The 18,878-nt window shown below is 39.0% G+C and overlaps 1 protein-coding gene across 3 annotated transcripts in view; it reads left to right on the top strand.

Moving 5' to 3' along the window:
* Positions 1-18,878, top strand: part of GABBR2 (gamma-aminobutyric acid type B receptor subunit 2) — a 445,865-nt gene that overhangs the window by 256,212 nt on the left and 170,775 nt on the right. For all 3 annotated transcript variants that reach the window (XM_057423018.1, XM_057423019.1, XM_057423020.1), the window contains one exon: positions 1,008-1,068. In XM_057423018.1, coding sequence (XP_057279001.1) covers positions 1,008-1,068 — 61 coding nt within the window. The remainder of the gene's footprint in view (positions 1-1,007; positions 1,069-18,878) is intronic.

Here is an 18,878-nt window from a genome sequence, read left to right as displayed (position 1 = left end):
CTTATATTGTAGGGTTCCTTCAGAGAGGTGACTTCAGTAATGGTCACCTTCAGTACATCCTCTTAGTGACCAGAAGGGGCTGTCCACAAAGGGGCTGGCTTGCATAGAGAAATGTATTGTAGCATTACATGCTTATTGTTTGTTTTCTCTTACCCCTATGTCTGCTAAAACAAAGATTAATGGAGAGGATAATAATAAAGCAAACTGGGGATGCACTAACACAGCTATCTATATCGACAGCACTCAAGACTCCACTACAGGTTCAAAATATTAAATATCCTTCTTAGCATAAGCAAATAAAAACCTTTTCTTTCATCCTCAATTATGAAATAGCTGAAGTAAGGAAGAAATTTAGCAAGATCTTTTCTTAATTTAAATCAGAAGGAGGGAATGGAAGATGGGAGTAATGTGCTAGGGATATGTGAGGAGGTTTCAGCGCTGCATGACCTTTATTTTGAGGAGTGACAATGTGTAGACAACAAAGGGTAGTTTACATTTAAAAAGTCATTGCATGTAAAGAGAATAGCAGGTCGTGTGTGTTGGTGTAGTACAAAACCGAGCCACTGGTATCTGTAATCAGCATAAGTATATAAGAAACAATAAAAGTAGGTTATAGGGCCATTTGAAAAAAAACATATGATGAATGAAATGGAGAATGGTTTTCTTGTGTGGTCTTGATAGCTTTTACATATCCTTGATAAAACTAATCACAGAGTAAAAATCAATTGTTTGCATATCTCTCACCATTTTTTGATTCAGTAAGTTTCTGGCTTTATAGTACCTACATTTCCATCCATGAAAAGAGAGTGATAACACTAGTCAGCTTTCTAAAGCCATTTGAAGTCTGTGGAAGAAAGCTTTAAGGATGTATTATTGAGTCTGCTATCTTCAAACTTTAAACCTTGCTTGAAAAATTTTAATAGTGAATGGAAAATAATTGCAGTGTTAATTAAACTATATTATGAGACATTTATAAAACTTTTAAGTTATTTGTTTATTTTATTTAGGGTCAAGTTGTTTTCAGAAATGGAGAGAGGATGGGAACCATCAAATTTACGCAATTCCAAGGTAGGATGCAAACAGTTTAATTTTCATTATTATGACATTTTATTTATTATGTGTGCAGTTTCAAACTTGCATGTGAGTTGCATTTGTTTCAAGATGTTTCAAATATGTGCAATTATTTTGAAAAGGAAGTGCTTGGAAGATGCAGCAAGGTACACAGATATATTTGTTACCTGTTTCAAATACTGTGTTTTGAACCTTGGGTGCTCTGAGGTGTACACAGATACTTCCAAGAATTTTTCTAGAAGAAAATCTATACATTTATAGGAACTACTGATCTATATCAGCCAATAGCTGTTGCAAAAACTCTATTGATCAGCTAAGAACCCACTTCTTAATACAGTTATTTTGGGAAACTGAATCTGAAGAGGAATTTAGAGAGGATTTTTGCTGTTAAGCTCTTTTGAGTTAGTGTTTATGCTCTCTGAAGACTTGTTCTCAACATTCAACAACTGCTTGCTAAAAAATTGCTTCAGGAGTCAGTCCCTCAGTGTGCGGAGGACACAAGCTGCTGACCCCATCTCTTGGAGGCAACACACTCTACAGTGTGAACTGCCAAGCCTGCTGCATCCTCTCAGCCCAAGCTGCCCCTGTGGGAATGGTCTCAGCATCAGAGACCACAAATGCAGCTGTAGGGATTTGTCAAGGGTTGTTTGCAGCTGGGATGAGGTGCTTGCTTGGGAGAGTTTTCTGCAAAAATAGTCATTCAGAGAAAACGTTATAGTTTTGTCTACAGTTCATAGAATGCAGTTCATGTTTTTGTTCCTAAGCTGAAGCTGAGATAAAACTGGAGATGCTTGCATTTGGATGGTCTCATGAGAGTCGTAGTGAGAAAGGTGACAAACCTTTTCAGACAATGCATGAGAAAGAAGCTTGCACTCCCTTTGTCTTCAGATCACTTTAAACATAATCCTGCTGACCAAAGGCTCATCCTTTATGCAGGAATTGTCTACTATATGTGCATTATTATTAATGAACAACAGTGCACTTGAGAGAATCTTTTACCCATTCTAAATTACTGAAGCCATCTTCAGGATTGCTCTTGCCTTCACAACTATAACTGATGCTATTAACTCATATTCCCTGAAGCATTTCTACCCACTAAAACTTTGCAGACATCATCTCATGATAATATAGTTTAGAAATTCTTTCTCAACATTAATGATAAATATCAATTTCTTCCTCTTCTTCCTTGTCCTCTCCCCCTCCCCACTTGTTTTCGTAGTAGCAGTGTTTACAGATACACAAAAGAATAATGAGAAAATATTGTAAGGGGATTTTACAAGAGGCGTTTTTTCCTCAGAAGTCTGAAGGAGCCATTGTGCATTATGCCTAAGGCAGCCGTGTGTACCCCTCTACAGGATCTGAATGAGGAGAAAGTTTGGCACCTTACCTCTGTGCATTAAGGGGGTGATGTGGGGAGGTGCAACCTGTGTCTTCTGAACTAATCTACAGGATAGTTGATTTTGTATAGATTTTTATTTCCAACCATTCAGACTGAGTTTCTTTATATGCTTTCAGTTTCACATCAGTTGTTATTTAACACCAATGTTTTACCATCAGTTGAAGTACTGTTTGGTCAATAAGAACGTAGGAGACAGCTGCCCGTTTTTTAATTCCTTGCAATTACAAAATTTCAGAACTAATTCAGGCACATTCACAAGACTTTGATCATCAACCAAAGGTTTCCAATTAACCTACAGGAAAAAATAACCCAGGCATCCTATGGAGACATGCAGGAGAAGGGCTGGATTACCTCTCATGGAAGCAATAGTCTGTCAACACATCTGAAGCCTGATCTTAAGTTTTGTTTGGTTTCTTACCAATTTTGGAAATGAAAAAAAATGTACAAAAATGTATGAGAACCTGAAATAAGGAGCAGTATAACAACACAGGTGAAAGTGATCACTTTTTTTTTTTACCTTCAAATTCTATTCTAAATATTAACAATTGTTTTCTCTGTTCTTTCATTGATACTTTTTTATACAGGGCTTTTATATTCAATACTTGTGGCATAATTGTAGAAATTATTAATTTGTTCAAAATAGTTTTTTATTGGTTAGGAATCTTTCTAAAACATTCTCATTAACTTTTAATAAATTTCAGACTACTGGGGATGTTCCTTATAATGGAAAGAAGTTAATTAAGTCCATCACTTAAAATGGTAAATGGGCTCTTCTTTTGTAGTTAGAGCTGCTAGGTGCTATCAAGCTTGAGACAGAGATACACATCACTCTTTACACTTATTTTTAGAATACAGTACCAATCATGTTGATTTTGAGGTAAAAAAGACCATACCAAATGGTCTTTTTACATTACAAGATGTCTTGTAAATGCTTTTACAATATTAATTGTAATTGAGTACAGCATATATTCAAAGAAGCTTATTATCCCAACATAATAGTTAGGAATCATCAGTTTTAGTGTGCTATACCTTGAGAGTCATTTCTTCATCTATGGTGCTTTATAGTTTTGTTAACAATTTGGATGAAAATGCACAGTTTCCACAAATAACTAATTGCAGAAAAATAAATCAGGTAAATATATCTGAAGTAGGATTTCTTGGCTAAAACCACCCTTCCTCATTTGTCCGGGTAGAAAATCATCAGAGTGGACTCAGGAGCTTCATTTTCCATTCTTTGCTGGAAACTTTTGTGTTAACGAGACTATCTGCAAACATTTTAGCTATGGAAAAAGCATCCAGCCATGTCTGCCAGCAGCAAGGGAAGACCAGCCTGTGAGGGTTCAGAGGGTAACCGCAGTATGCCTGACACACTGTGATGAAATTTTGAATAGCTGGTTAGTTTTGAATCTAGATGTCATTTTCCTCAGACTCATGCCGGTCATGTCTCTTTTCCAGCTTCTATGCAGCTTGTTAGTTTTGCAAGTGGTCAAACAGATGGTGCCAGAGATAGCTGTGGCCGAAGTACTTACTGCTTTATGGTTCATGAATACCACCCAGGAATGATTTAGTATGCAGAAGAGGATACAAAATACATGTAATAGCATTTTCTTCACCTACCTTACTGGCAAATAAAAAGCAGTCTGTCCGTCTAGCTCAAACATCCAAGTGCTGTTTGAAGCTGGCATCCTTCCAAATGAATAGCAATTTTTCCATGGGTGCAATTAAAGGGCTATTGTCACTGTCAAACATGTAGTTGGAGTAGATGGCCAAAATATTTTGGCTCGTGAGAGCTGAAAGAGGGTCCTGGCAACTGTTGTGTGTATATCATGGAGCAGGAAGGGCAGGAATAAAACTGAGATTATATTGCTGTAGTACAGGAGGATGCAAGAACAGATACATACCTGTCCTTCAGAGTGTTTCTCTTTGGTAGACCTTTTCTGATGAATCTGACAGGAGCTTTAAAGACACCTTGCTTTCAGTCATATTCTTATTTCTGTCAGGCATTAGAGAAAACCTGAGACTTCTGTGGCAGAACAAGTTAAAAAGGGAAAAATAAAGCTGAATTGTAAACAAACACCTTTGAAATGTGCATGAATCGTGCTTCTTGTAGACAAGAACAAATGTCTGTAGTACTGCATAGTGAGAAAAACTGAAGAAAGTGGGTAGTCGTCTGCTGTGTCTTTCTGGGAATAATTTAATAGTTTCAACTCATTTAGAGGTAACATGATACAACTTTTGTTAGTGTTGAAAGTGTATCTGGGTGCCAAGCGAGACTGAGAGCATGGCTTGTCAAGTGTAACACCATAGATCTTCTTAGAAAAGGCATTACTGAATTTCTGCAGTAAACCCAGTGATAATTCTTCTCTGAATTTAATCTGCAGAAATAGATAACTAAGTACTGTACAGTCAAGAGCAATGTACATAAGAATCCAGAATTACTTTCCTGGAGCCTCAGTTCATCTATCTAGTTCTGACTTGTCTGCTGTCCACAACCGCTTCAGTGAAGGAGACACTAGCAATTGCAGAATCACCTATATATACAATAGCTTGTTCTGCAGGGACATCAGTCCAACTTTGGAAAAGCATCATTTTACTATTCTAAACACAATCCAGCAGACTCTTAACTACTGAAGGTTCTTGCTTCCATAAGCATTCATATAAATAATGAGACTAATTGCCTTTCAGTTTTGTTTTGTTTTGTGTTTTTCTAATTTTAGTGTTTGTCTAGTATATACCACACAAAATCAGTTTATGGATATTTAGTCTCTGATAAGGTTGAAGGAATATAATCCAATAAAGAAAAAATATTTAGTGACAACTCTGAAAACTCAAATTTGAAATATTTCATGTCAGATACCTGGAATTGGTGGTGTCAAATATTCAGAATCAGTGGATTCAGATTTCTCCGCTTCTGCAGCATACTTACAAAATCAGAATCAAATCTCCTTGTAAATATTATTTTTTTTTTCAGAGATTAAGAAGTACCTTTGAATAGCCACAGATGAATTTAAGGGGAAAGTATATAAAGTAGTACAGAATTCTTTTGGGTGAGCAGAATTTGAATAGTGAATAGTAAATGATCTTAGTGTTATGTGATAAACAATAAAGATGTAAAACAAACTGCATGCTGTTTATCCTGAGCAGCTGGATTCTTCTGGATAGGATCACTCTGTCACTAAGGACTACCATTTTGCACACAAAAAAGGGAATTAATTAAGGAGTCAGGAAGCTTACTTCTGGTACATGCTAACTGGAGTGCTTGGCTGCAATCACAAAAATGTGTGTTGGGTAGACCTCTTGGTGTACCATATCCATTCAATTTTATCTGCATGAGTCATGTACTTAGATTGTTGCCCTTCATATCTTAATGACCTTTTTTTTTCAACTTTGTGATCAATTCGTTGTTGAATTAAGTCTGTTAAACAGTACCCACAGTGTTTTGTAGCACACCACACATGTGAACACACCTGCCTACACCTCCCCAAAACTGCTTTTTCTGTTCCAGGGAGGTTAGTGGTGACTATGCGGAAACTCCAATAAGTCCCTCCAAATTGAAGTTCTCTAAATTATAGTTTTCTGCATGCTACCAGATGTTTCAATACAGTTCATCCTGATAGTTGGAATTGTGGTATGCAAAAACCCACTGGTGTTATCTTGTTTTATAACTTGTCATGCAGACCAAGCTGATTCAACAAGTATTTTGGGCATTGCATTTCAGTAACTTTACCTCTGTAGATTACCACTTCGCTTTTTAGTTGGCAATGAGAATTTCTTGGGCAATTTGCGATAGTGTAGTCTATATGAAACTATAAGGTGTCCATAAAACTGATTAAAAAAAAAAAAAAGGGAAAAAAAATAGTATAGCTTCCTAATATAGAGAGTTATACCAAGTAGCGTCCTGAAAGGGTATGCCTTAAATCTGGAGTCACTGAATATTGTCATTTCTGATTAAGGAGCTGAACTAGAATGTGTGATTATCAAATGTACAATGATCTCTGAGGGAGCCAGCAAACATAAGGGAAACTAGACAAGGATGACAGGGGTTCAAAAAGATATTAACAAGCTGAAGAAGTAATCAGGGAAAAAAAAAGGAATGCTGTTTATTTAGGTGAAATGTCTGGTGCTACGCTGGGAGTAAACTGCTGTACAAAGAGAGGAGCAATTCACCAGGTCACATTTATGCATAAAAGGAAGTGGAGGTTACAGTGGGTCATAGGCTGAACATGAATAAACATAAAAAAGAACAGGAGAAAAAAGAAAAAATCTGTACTGGGATGTATAAATAATAGTATCATTTTGAACTACCCGGTGCCAAAATGCCATAGCTAACTACTGTGTCCAAAGCTGACATAAGGAAAATGTATAAAGATAAAAAACATTCCTCATTATGAAAAGCAGATGATCTAGGCTGCTTTGAAAACAGATGGTTGAAATACATGAGAATTGCAGCTAAAGCATTTGCGTGATATTAAGAAATCTATCAAAAGACACTATTTACCTCCTGAGAACCCCAAATAGACAAGTGAAACCTATCTCTTGCCTGTACCAAGCTGTGGTATTTGGAGTGCAGAGATTTTGGTGCTTCATTGCCTAATGATGTAACACCTGATAACCTGTTTGAATCTGACCATAATTATTTGTACATCTAGTGTATAAAGAATTGCAGTATTGGGTCAGCTAACAAGCTCTGTCCAGCTCAATATCTGCTAGATAGTGGATACTGAGGGAAGTAGTGGGTATCTGTATCAAAACAGGCAAGTATATAATTGCTTTTTCTCTATTTTATGTTCTGAGTTCCCAAAGCGAGTGTTTTCAGGACTTTCTGAGCTGGAGGGTGTCTTTGGACCATCAGATCTAACAGTTACATGTGTATTTATCCTCTATCAATTTGACATATCTTTTATGAATTAATTTATACTTTTGGCCTTCAACACTTCCAGTGACAATGAGTTTCACAAAATAATTATGCGTGTAATGATTAAAACCCTCCCATCTGTTTCTTTTAAACTAGCTGTCTCACAATTTCATTGGGCATAAACTACCCTTGTAATGTGAGAAGCAATGAATAATTGTGTCTTACTCACTTTCTTCATATCATTCACAATTTACAGATCTCTCTTTCAATGGCTTTCTTTTACAAATATGAGTCCTTGTCATCCTTTTAGTTTCTTTATCATGTACAAGCTGCTTTGTAATTCTAACAATCCCCTACCTCTCCTGATACTCATATTCCCTTTTTGCAAGAACTTAATGAGAGCCACACAAAGCTTTGAAATATCCACTTCTATACCTCACACTGCTGAGTGACCTTTCTGTGTTATTTTAACTGCTTTCTGAATATTCTCTTCTACCTCATTCATGCTCTCTTCACTTCTTTGGCTACCAGTGAGCACAGTACTGATATTTTTAAAGAAAAAGCCATGATAAGTCCATGGTCTCATCCTGGATGCTACTAATTAATTAGAACCATCCACTATATATGTATACTTGATATTCTTTTTCTCTTATATGTTACTCTGTACCTTACTAGCACTAAAGTCACCCGACATTTTATTATCAGTATCTCAGGTACCTTTATACCAGTTCTCTATTAGATGTAAACATAAAGAAGATTGTATTTTTATGAACTTTTATAGCTGTTTTCCCCTTTTATTGTCAGATTATTTTAGACACATTTTCTGTTCAAATTCTCTTTTTTTGTTCCATACGTACCAGCAGCAGTGTTTTCCCCTGAGCCATTTATTACTTTTGTAATCTGTTCTACTAGCATTGTTTACTAGTAGCTGGGGTTTGTTTGCTTATTTTGTCTTATAAATAAGCACAGAATAATGTATTGAGATTCAGGTACCCAAGTTGTTCACGTGTACTGTCAACTGGAAAATGGAGAGAAACTGTGGTCTTAGGATATTGCTTATAAAGGAAGATTAACGGGATTGTGTGTGGAGTTGATAGAGTTGCCTCATTTGGAGCAAGCCATATTGTGTGGATATAAACTGCAAGGCCAGGGAGGACATACTAAAGGGTACGCTGATACTGCAGCTGCTGGTTCTCACAGCAGCTTATTTTGTTTTACCTGAGCTGTCTTTAAACAGGCTAACTGGGGTGCTGCTAGCAACTACAAAAACCTTTACATGCTGGCACGCTGTACTACTAAATAATATTCAGTTTTTGCAATTGCTGTAATGTCAAGTAATAAATCAATGTCTTTGTAGTGACCTAGATAAACTTAATTTTCTTTTTTTTCAATTCATTAGGAATTACAGTTGTTCTATTTCATGGGTTTGTATCTCTTGCAGCAATATTTGAGCTACGGGTTAGGGACAATGTCATTGCAATAGACTACCTTCTCTATCAGCAGTCTATCTGTCTGTTGTCTCTAATAGCAGTATGGCAACAATAACATGGAGCACACTGTAAGCTGGAAATCTGCCTGGGACCAAAATAAGCATTTTGGTAGGTAGCTTTTCCCTTGGGAGCACAAGTGTGGGAGACCACAACTTTGCAAATGTTGGCATTCAAGCCAGCTATATAAGGTTATCTGGGTACTTCTGCACCACCCAAAATTGCAGTAAGTGTGACAGAGTCGTTTGGAAGTATTGGATTCATTATTTCCCCCCAGGCATGAGAGGAAGGCACATGTGAGGAACAGGGGAGACCTATTTATTGCTGTGTGTCTGTGCTTGTGTTTTATAGAGCAGCTCATCCACTGAGAAGTGGTTTGGACTGTACAAACAATTATTACTGGGACAAGCGCACACATTATAGAAATAGCTGTAGTTTTCATAGGATTACACTTCAGTTTATCTGGCATGCTCTGAGGCACAGTGTTTCATAGGAACTGATAAAGGTCTCTCTATTTTGTGCAAAGATGTCCTACGAGTTGCCTTAAATACCAAGAAAAAGGCCTGTTTCAAAAGTAGTATCAAAGAAAAAAGGCTGAAATGCAACAGAAAATAAATTTGCAATAATTAGCCTATACAAAGTTTGAAGTATCCAGCTCCAGAAAGTTAACAGAAATCACTAAAGAAATGGTGTCAGAAAAGGGCCTGAAAGAACTGACAGCTATCTCCTTCAGAGCTCTTCTACTTTTACTGCAATTTAAAAAACACCGAACTTTTTGCAATCAGTATTCAGAATCCTACTTTTACTAGAGTTAACTTGTTCAGGTGCCTTTTCAGCACCCAGTCCTCCTCACCTTTTGAAGAGAGGCAGAGTATCTCTTGAGGGCTGTGGAGCTGCCCCAACCTTCTGCTCTGTACAGAGCTGTGTTCTGGTGAGTCTCTCCTCTCAGCATCTCAGAGAGATGTACTTTTTTGTGGAAGGAGTTGTAATACAGCTACAGGGGGATTAAAGGACCCATAAGAATTACGAGAAACTCATCAGATTCTGGTATATATGATGGGAAAATTATTTCATTTAAGGTAATTGATAGAGAGGGCAGTCTATTGCAGTGACATTGTCCTTAACCTGTAGTTCAAATATTTCCCCAAGAGATACAAACCCACGAGATAGAAAAATTTTAATTCTTAATGAATGGAAAAGAAGAAAATAAAGTTTATCTGGGTCACTAAAAAGGCAGATTTATTGTTTGACATTACAGCATTTGAAAAAAATTGAATATTATTTATTAGTACGGCATGCCAGCATGTAAAGATTTGTGTAGTCGTAGGCTGAAGGTACTGAGATAAGGTTATAACACCTGACAGATCTCCAAGTCAATGGAATTTTATAACAGAATATTTGACACAAAATTTCTTTTAGGTAACAACTTCTGGGATTGTAGGCAGTATTACCACAGTGTTATGAGAAAACAGAGGTGACAGGCAGAACTGTCATAGATAATGGAGATAAAGAAGGAGCACTTTTTGAAAAACAGTGAAGATTGGTTTGTTCACTGTATAGGTGACCAAAGACAGCTGTGGATCGTATGCTGCAGAATTCATACAGTCATTGGTACTAAACCTTTGAGGGTACAGGAACTGGATTAATCCAGAGAGTAGTTCCTTATTAAATGTACAAAAAGACTAACTTGCTTTTCAAATTTCCTAGTCCCGCTTTTTGCATCCTAATCATAGTTTCTTTTTGTTCTGTCATTACAATTGATAATTTAATTTCAAATCATACCTGATCATGCAGTCATTGTATTGGCATCCTGTTCTCCAAGCTGACATTTTAGTTTCTGTAAAAACAATCTGTTTCAGTACATGATCACTGGAGTTGAGTACAGAAATTAATGAATTCTGATTATGCAAGCATGGTAATAGAAAATGATCACATGTAATTAATAGATTTAGGAGGAGAAAAAAAAATTACTTTTGTTTCTATATGTCTGACCTTAAGTAATGCTCTCTAACAGCACAGGTGTCATGTTCTCTCTTGAAACATGCTATTTGAAGTAACTATACTAAATTCCTTATACTTTTCTCTGTTTGTTTTATACATTTCTCTGTTTGTTTTCAATGAATCTTGCTGACTTGCTGACAAGCATTCAAAAGAAATGAAGTGCGGATGCCAGTTCAGGAAAGAGTAGCTTTGCATTTCTTCATTCATGGTGGCAGTATACACAAAGGGTTAGTCATATAAGCTGACTGACAGCAAACTCATTTTTCAAAGTTCCCTCTTGCAGACACTGGGAGTCAAAAAAAAAGGCCAGACGTTTAGAACTTTAGCAAAACATCTTTAAAAAGCTCACTATGGATCCTAATTTCCCCTTGCCCTTGGAACAAAAGGACTGAGTCATACTTTCCTTACTCTTGAGTCATTGGTTCAAAAATTGAAACCAAAGAGAGAACATGAATGTGGACTGTTGAGAAAAATGTCTGCTTACAATTCCATTCATCTTAGGTTTTGTTATCTTCAACTGCAGTTCATGTATAATTTTCTTAAATGATTATGGAGCACAAGGGATGGATGAATTCTTCATAAGTAAATTATTTTATTAGATTGATCTAGTACATCTACCTGTAAAGAATTGATTTCACCACAGATGATTTGTCAGTAATTTGGCTTAAGCTACTGCCAGAATGAAAAATGCATTGAATTAATACTGTATGTGTAAGAAACAGGGTCAGCCAGAATAAGGAACTTTCATTTGTACACAAAACTGTCATTTTATGTGATTCCTAATGACACAAAGCTCTTTGATAACTTGCTGTGTTCTCACAATCATCCTCCCTCCTTTCTTTTTAACCTCTATGCCACGGGCACATTTTTCCTTCTTGAGCTGCTTTCTGCATATACAATTCAGAGCTATCCAGGCCTTGTTTGACCTTCACAGACTCTGTACAGTCTTTGCTGGTAAATCCCTTGTGTAGGAGCATATATGTATAATAATCAATTTCCTTTACTTTTTCCAGATTTGGGACTTGCTTGGTCTCACTAGGGGGGCTCAGAAGCTCCACTTGGCACAGAAAGCTCTGGCACAGCTTACCTATCAGTGTCAGGGCCACTGCAAATTGTCTTGGGCTACCAAGAAGGGCCAGTTTGAAGGAGGAGGAAAAGAGCAATACCTCACTGAAAGGGTATCCCCTAAAGTCCTCCTGCATAGCTGCACATCAGATTTTGAACTGATCAGCTTGAGTAGCTTTTCCCTGGGAAACATATTCCCATCTATAATTAAGCCATGGTGAGTCCTTGCAAAAAGTGTGCTATAGCTCGCAAATTAGTACTGAGATTTCCTGTTATACAATAGAATCATAGAGTAGTTACGGTTGGAAAGGACCTTAAGATCATCAAGTTCCAACCCCACCTGCCGTGGGCAGGGACACCTCACACTAAACCATGTCACCCAAGACTCTGCCCAACCCAGCCTTGAACACTGCCAGGGATGGAGCATTCACAGCCTCCCTGGGCAACCTATTCCAGTGCCTCACCACCCTAACAGGAAAGAATTTCCTTCTTATATCTAATCTAAACTTCCTCTCTTTAAGTTTTAAACCGTTACCCCTTGTCCTATCACTACAGTCTGTAATGAAGAGTTCATCCCCAGCAATCCTATAGCCCGCCATCAGATACTGGAAGGCTGCTATGAGGTCTCCAAGCAGCCTTCTCTTCTCCAGGCTCAACAGCCCCAACTTTCTCAGCCTGTCTTCATATGGGAGGTGCTCCAGTCCCCGATCATCCTCGTGGCCCTCCTCTGGAATTGTTCCAACAGTTCCATGTCCTTTTTATGTTGAGGACACCAGAACTGCACACAATACTCCAGGTAAGGTCTCACAAGAGCAGAGTAGAGGGTCAGGATCATCTCCTTCGACCTGCTGGTCACGCTCCTTTTGATGCAGCCCAGGATACAGTTGGCTTTCTGGGCTGCGAGCGCACACTGCCGGCTCATGTTCTTTTTGTCATAATAAATAATTTAATAGTTTGGGTTGGAAAGTACCTTCAGAGGTCATCTAGTCTCTTATGAACAGGGACATCTTCAACTAGATCAGATTGCCCAGAACCACATACAGCCTGGCCTTGAATGTCTTCCCTTGTCTTTCTTATAGGTCCCTTTTAAGAACTGAAAAGCCTCAATAAGGTCTCCTGGAGCCTTCTCTTCTCCAGGCTGAGCAACCACATCTGTCTCAGGTGCTCCATCCCTCTGATCATTTTTGTGGCCCTCTTCTGGACTCTCTCCAACAGGTCCATATCTTTGCTATACCAGACTTCTGAGCTGGATGTAGCTCCCTGTTCTGCCCATTTTAAAAAGTCGAGTTACTTTTAAGCCTGGTGAGGCAAATAGTTTCCAATTCTGCCCTAAACTGTGTTAAAATGAAAAACTCAGTACGTCAGGGGAAGCAAACTCCTGTACTCCTCAACCTGCATATTGTAAAGAATGAGGGGCCTAACATATACAGAGACTCAAATCCTTGAGCAATCAGTTTTACTCTTTTACAAAACTTCTTGTGCCTCATAGGTTATAGGATGGAGCCATAGAAAGTTTGGTGGATTGCAGGGTTGTTGCATATTCATAGAAACCAGCAACTTCAGCAGGCGCTTGAATATGAGGCATTTAGGACAGGAAATAAGGAGGGGCTCCCTGTGCAGAGCAAGGGGAACTAAGCCTTCCTCTCATTCTGCCCCTTCAAAAGGTCAGTGCGGAAAGCGTTATAACACAAAGTGATTTTAACCTGACTTTGCTAATGTGACATTTGGAGCATGGCTGTGGCAGTCTGATGTGATAGCAGGCAAACGTTGTATTGTGTTAGTAAATGGCAGAGGGCCTGATAAAAAGGAGGAAGTTGTTCACATATATTTAGTCCTTGCTTCCCTCCTCAAAAAAGAAAGACTATTGAAAAGCTGCGAAGTGTGAAACACAAGGGTCAGTAAATCCGTGAAGAGCTTGTTGAATTCAGAGAAGAGAGCAAGATTTTTGAGAAATCAGTCATGAATTTTCACACCCAGGAAATGTTAAGTTGGATTTAAGGTTGCAGCTGTATATGGAAGCTATAGATCATCAAAAGCTTTTTAACTGCTCATATCCAGGGTTGATAAATTCATCTGACAATCTAAGTGATAACCTGCAGCCAAATACTACTAGGTTATTGCCTGTGCATTATAGGTTCATTTGTCAGCACTGTAGGCCTATTTTAATCACTGAAAACCTCCCAAGACTCCGGCAGCTTTAGGCCAGCTTATGATGTACTGATAGCTAAAATCGGTGGTGCACGTAACTCAGACTGTGGGCAGGCTTTGGAATTAGTGGTGTTTACAGAAGCATGAGTTCTGGGAAGGACTCTTGGCTCACGAGTCATAAACATGTGTCTATGGGATACAGAGTGCCCTCCTGATGCCATGGACCAGTGGAATATTACATCCCTACTCTTGGCTTGGACTTGTGCTTCTGTTTCTGTTATTGATTAGTACTTCAATAATTTATTTTTTTTTAACCAAAGCTCCATTTTTAGCCCTCTATAATCTATCTATATGTATGGAAGAAGCTGACTAAATCTAAGAAATATAAAAAATAAGATGTTGGGGTGTCATGGTCTAAACCCTAGCCAGACAGCTTGTTCACTCACTCCCAGTGAGTGGTGCCGGGCTGAGAGCTATTGAGTCCCCCCCCACCTGGGGCTCTCCCCTTCCCCGCTCCTGGAGGAACGGGGAGGAGGATCGAAAGAGTGCAACTCCCACGGGTTGAGACAAGAACAGTCCAGCAACCAATGTACAACACAGATCACCACCGCTACCACCAATGACAACAATGATAAAATAACAAGGGAAGAGAATACAATACCACTCGCCAAGAAACGAGTCCCACCCAGAAGCCCGTGTCCTTCTGGGTAACTCCCAGTTACCCCCCACCCCGGGCATGACGTGCTGTGGTATGGAATACCTCTTTGGTCAGTTTGGGTCAGGTGTCCTGTCTCTGCTTCCTCCCGGCTTCCCCTCCTCCCTGGCAGAGCATGAGCCTCACAAAGTCCTTGGTCAGGGTAAACATCACTTAGCAACAACCAAAAACATCGGTATCACCAGCACTGTTCCCAGGCTGGAAGTCAAAACACAGCACTGCACCAGCTACCAAGATGGAGAAAAATGACTGCTACTGCTGAACCCAGGACATGGGGGAAAGACAATTGAGTCATAAGACTTATATTTCTGAATCACCTTGTGATTTTGAAAATGCTACCCAAACTGGATTCTCCCCAACTAGAGCAAGTCTGAAACATAACTGTTTTGTAAGAAGAAATAGTCAGATAAATGTGTCTCCCTCATTATCGTAATCGAAGATGTGAGTGTGTAACCATTTTTCCAAGCTTTTCTCCCCTTAGACATTTGTTGTGATAATGAAGAAGATCTTGCCATAATATTGATAGTTTTCTTGTTTTTTTACTGATTTAAGAAAGAAAAACAGTCTATGTAGGAGCATTGCAAAGTTCCTGGCTCTGCCTTGTGGAACTTTATGTTGAGACTTTCTTAGCATGTGATCCTAAAAGGAATAAAAGTTTGTCATAAATGATTCATCACTTTCAATTTATTTGCAGTAATTGGCCTGGGGCTCTGCCACTTGTAAAATCTTGGCTGCTCTCGCATGGGCAGACAAGTTGAAAGAAAAGGCTCTTTTTGCTGCCTACAGATGCACCTATGCAAAGCAATTCGGCTAGCACCCCTGGCAGGACTTTGTATGCTATAGGGCCATAGGCAGATGTCCATGGGAGAATACCTTTGAGCCTTCACAATCTGCATCTGTACCTCCATGTGCTGGGCAGCAGATACTAGCAGAAATGCATGCTACCCCTTTCATGACAGATCTCAAGAATTATGTACAGCCTCTTTCCCTCAAACAGCTCTGTCATAGCCAGGCATGGGCTATGGAAAGGTGCACTTACCCCAAGAGCTGCTGCCAGTGATGGACTCTTGGCATGCAATAAAATGATGCTTGTTTGAAGACAGATTTCACAGTGCTTTTCCTGAACTTCAGATAACTACAAGCTATGGATACAAAGGATGGTGAGAGAAGAGATTTCTAGCCTGAGCAGTGCCTGTTGCTTTGTGCTTTCACCAGCTCACTAAAAGAAGAGGTGTAAAAGTGGCTCAGCAGTATCCATCATTACAATATTATCAATTTCATGACTGCCTTTAACTTACACTCATTCAGGCAATATTCATTCCAGGTGGCATTTGTATTCTCATCATTTTGGATAAATTTAGGGTGAAATACGAAATGCTTTACTTAAGACTAGATATACTCCATTTGCGTGCTTTCATTTCATCTTCTTGGCTTTGCAACTATTATTAAAAACAAGCAAAAAAGGGGGAGACGGGAGTAAGGGAGAGAGATGTGACATTTGCATGACATAAACCAAGCACTCAAAAGTCAGCAATTACATGATCAAATGTAAAAGCTCACAAGTATTTTTTTTCCCCTTCTCTTCTTAAGTATAAAGAAGACTAATGTTGATAATCTCTAGCAATTCAAAAGTTACAAGCAACTGAGTTAAGCTCATACAAGGTCCAGTTAAAGAAACTAGAATACTCTATGCTGACAGACCCAATTTTAGCTAAGTGAAAGATTAGGTCATAAAGTGGATTTTAGTCACTTTGCATTAACAAAGTGAAATTCTGTCCACGTTTTACATTGCTAAGGATGGAGATGGAAACACAGAGTTGAAGTGTTTCATAATGCTCATCTAATTCAGTCAAACGGTTTGCCACTTAGCATTTACAGTTTCTTGACTAATATAGAAACAGGAAGGCTGCACAATATGGACAGAAAGGAAAGGCAAATTACAGGGTTCTCTGAATTTCCCCTATGTCAATCCTTTTGTATTCCTCCTTGTTGATACCATCCCAGAGTAGAGGACTGCTAGAAAATTAGACCTTGAAAATTAGGTTCAGTTCTTCCTTTGGCAAAAATGCTGAAAAATTCTCAATTGGTTAAATTTTGTATTAAAAATAGTGATTTACATATACTGTTGTTTCAGATTCAGCATAAACCATATACAGTATTCCCTCTGTCACCATCATGTGTGTATTTTCCAGTCTTTGTAGAGGGCCAGTAAGAATCAGTCATTGAAATATTGGCAAACTCCTTTGTGCTTTCACTAGAATATTCTCCTGTGTATCCCTTTTTCTTAGATGATAAGATTTGCTGGCAATTGTCCTCATCTAAGATTTGTGAATTGCTGGTCATGAAATTGCCACTGATTACCTATACAAAAAGATGTGGGTGCCTCATAAAAGTCTAAAACAGAAGGAAAGCTTCCTGGCTTGTACACCTGGTAGGTTTCCCTTCCTATACTACAATTTAGCTGCCATTCTTAAGGGTATGATTTTTGCCTCTAGTCCACAATTATGAGTCTAGATGAAGATGAAAGGGAATATTTAGATTAACTGTGTTGTGGTTTAATCTCAGCCTTTTGCATCAAAAGGAGCGTGACCAGCAGGTCAAAGGACGTGATCCTGCCCCTTTACTCTGCTCTCATGAGACCTCACTTGGAGTATTGTGTGCAGTTCTGGTGTGCTCAACATAAAAAGGGCATGGAACTGTTCGAACAAGTCCAGAGGAGGGCCACGAGGATGATCAGGGGACTGGAGCACCTCCCGTATGAAGACAGGCTGAGAAAGTTGGGGCTGTTCAGCCTGGAGAAGAGAAGGCTGCATGGAGACCTCACAGCAGCCTTCCAGTATCTGATGGGGGCCTATAGGGATGCTGGGGCCGGACTCTTCATTAGAGACTGTAGTGATAGGACAAGGGGTAACGGGTTAAAACTTAAACAGGGGAAGTTTAGATTGGATATAAGAAGGAAATTCTTTCCTGTTAGGGTGGTGAGGCCCTGGAATGGGTTGCCCAGCGAAGTTGTGAATGCTCCATCCCTGGCAATGTTCAAGACCAGGTTGGACGAGGCCTTGGGTGATATGATTTAGTGTGAGGTGTCCCTGCCCACGGCAGGCGGGGTTGGAACTTGATGATCTTAAGGTGCTTTCCAACTCTAACTATTCTATGATTCTATGACAACACAGCGACCCCCTTACTCCTCCTGCAGTGAGATGGGGAGGAGAATCAGAAAGAAGGTAAAACCTGTGGGTTAAGATAAGAACAGTTTAATAATTGAAATAAAATGAAATATAATAATAATTATAATTTTATAATTGCAATGAAAAGGAAGACAACAAAGAGACAGAGAGAAAAAAACGAAAATAAGCAAGCAAACAAATAAAACCCACAACAAAAAACCAAGTGATTTACAATAACTTGTTCATCACCCACTGAATGATACCCAGCCCATCCCCGAGAAGTGATTAGCCTTTCCCAGCTGGCATCCTCTCAGTTTATATACTGAGCATGACGTGCTGTGGTACGGAATATCCCTTTGACTAGTTTGGGTCAGGTGTCCTGTCCCTGCTTCCTCCTAGCTCCTTGCTCCCCTCCTCCCTGGCAGAGCATGAGAGACTGAGAAGTCCTTGCTCAGGGTAAGCACTACTGAGCAACAACTAAAACATTTGTGTGTTATCAGCGTTATTCCCAGACAAAAGCTGAAACACAGCACTGCACCAGTCCTAGGAAGAAAAATAACTCTACCCCAGCCAAAATCAGGAAATAATTTTAGCCAAGTCATTGGGTAACTCTACGTAATAGTCAAGCAGTAGAACAAGCTGCCAGGAAATTTATCCCATCTACATTTCTTTTTTCAGAACAGGCTAGCCTGCCTTTTGTTCTACTAAAGGTGACGTCAGATAATTAATCCTGATGGAGTGGGCAAGGGCAGACAAAACCAAGCAATAGGTGTTTCTCCTTTTCGTCTCAGACAATTCTATAAATTATGTTGCTCTGTGGAAAGCAATAGATGATCTGTTGGATAAAACTCAATCAACAAATAAAACATAAATGGAGCTGCATCAAACTGAATTGGGTCAAATTGCCTTGGAAGTGGGTCAAGCCTTTAGGAGTCCTTCCATACTGCTGATTGTAATGAGCGCACAAGGT

This window comes from Pezoporus wallicus, unplaced genomic scaffold (assembly GCF_028554395.1).
Source record: "Pezoporus wallicus isolate ANWC-B61680 ecotype Strahan unplaced genomic scaffold, APGP_CSIRO_Pwel_v1 contig_749, whole genome shotgun sequence".
Classification (NCBI taxonomy): domain Eukaryota; kingdom Metazoa; phylum Chordata; class Aves; order Psittaciformes; family Psittacidae; genus Pezoporus; species Pezoporus wallicus.
Note: the sequence above shows the minus strand (reverse complement) of the source record. Positions and strands in the feature narration are given on the sequence as shown.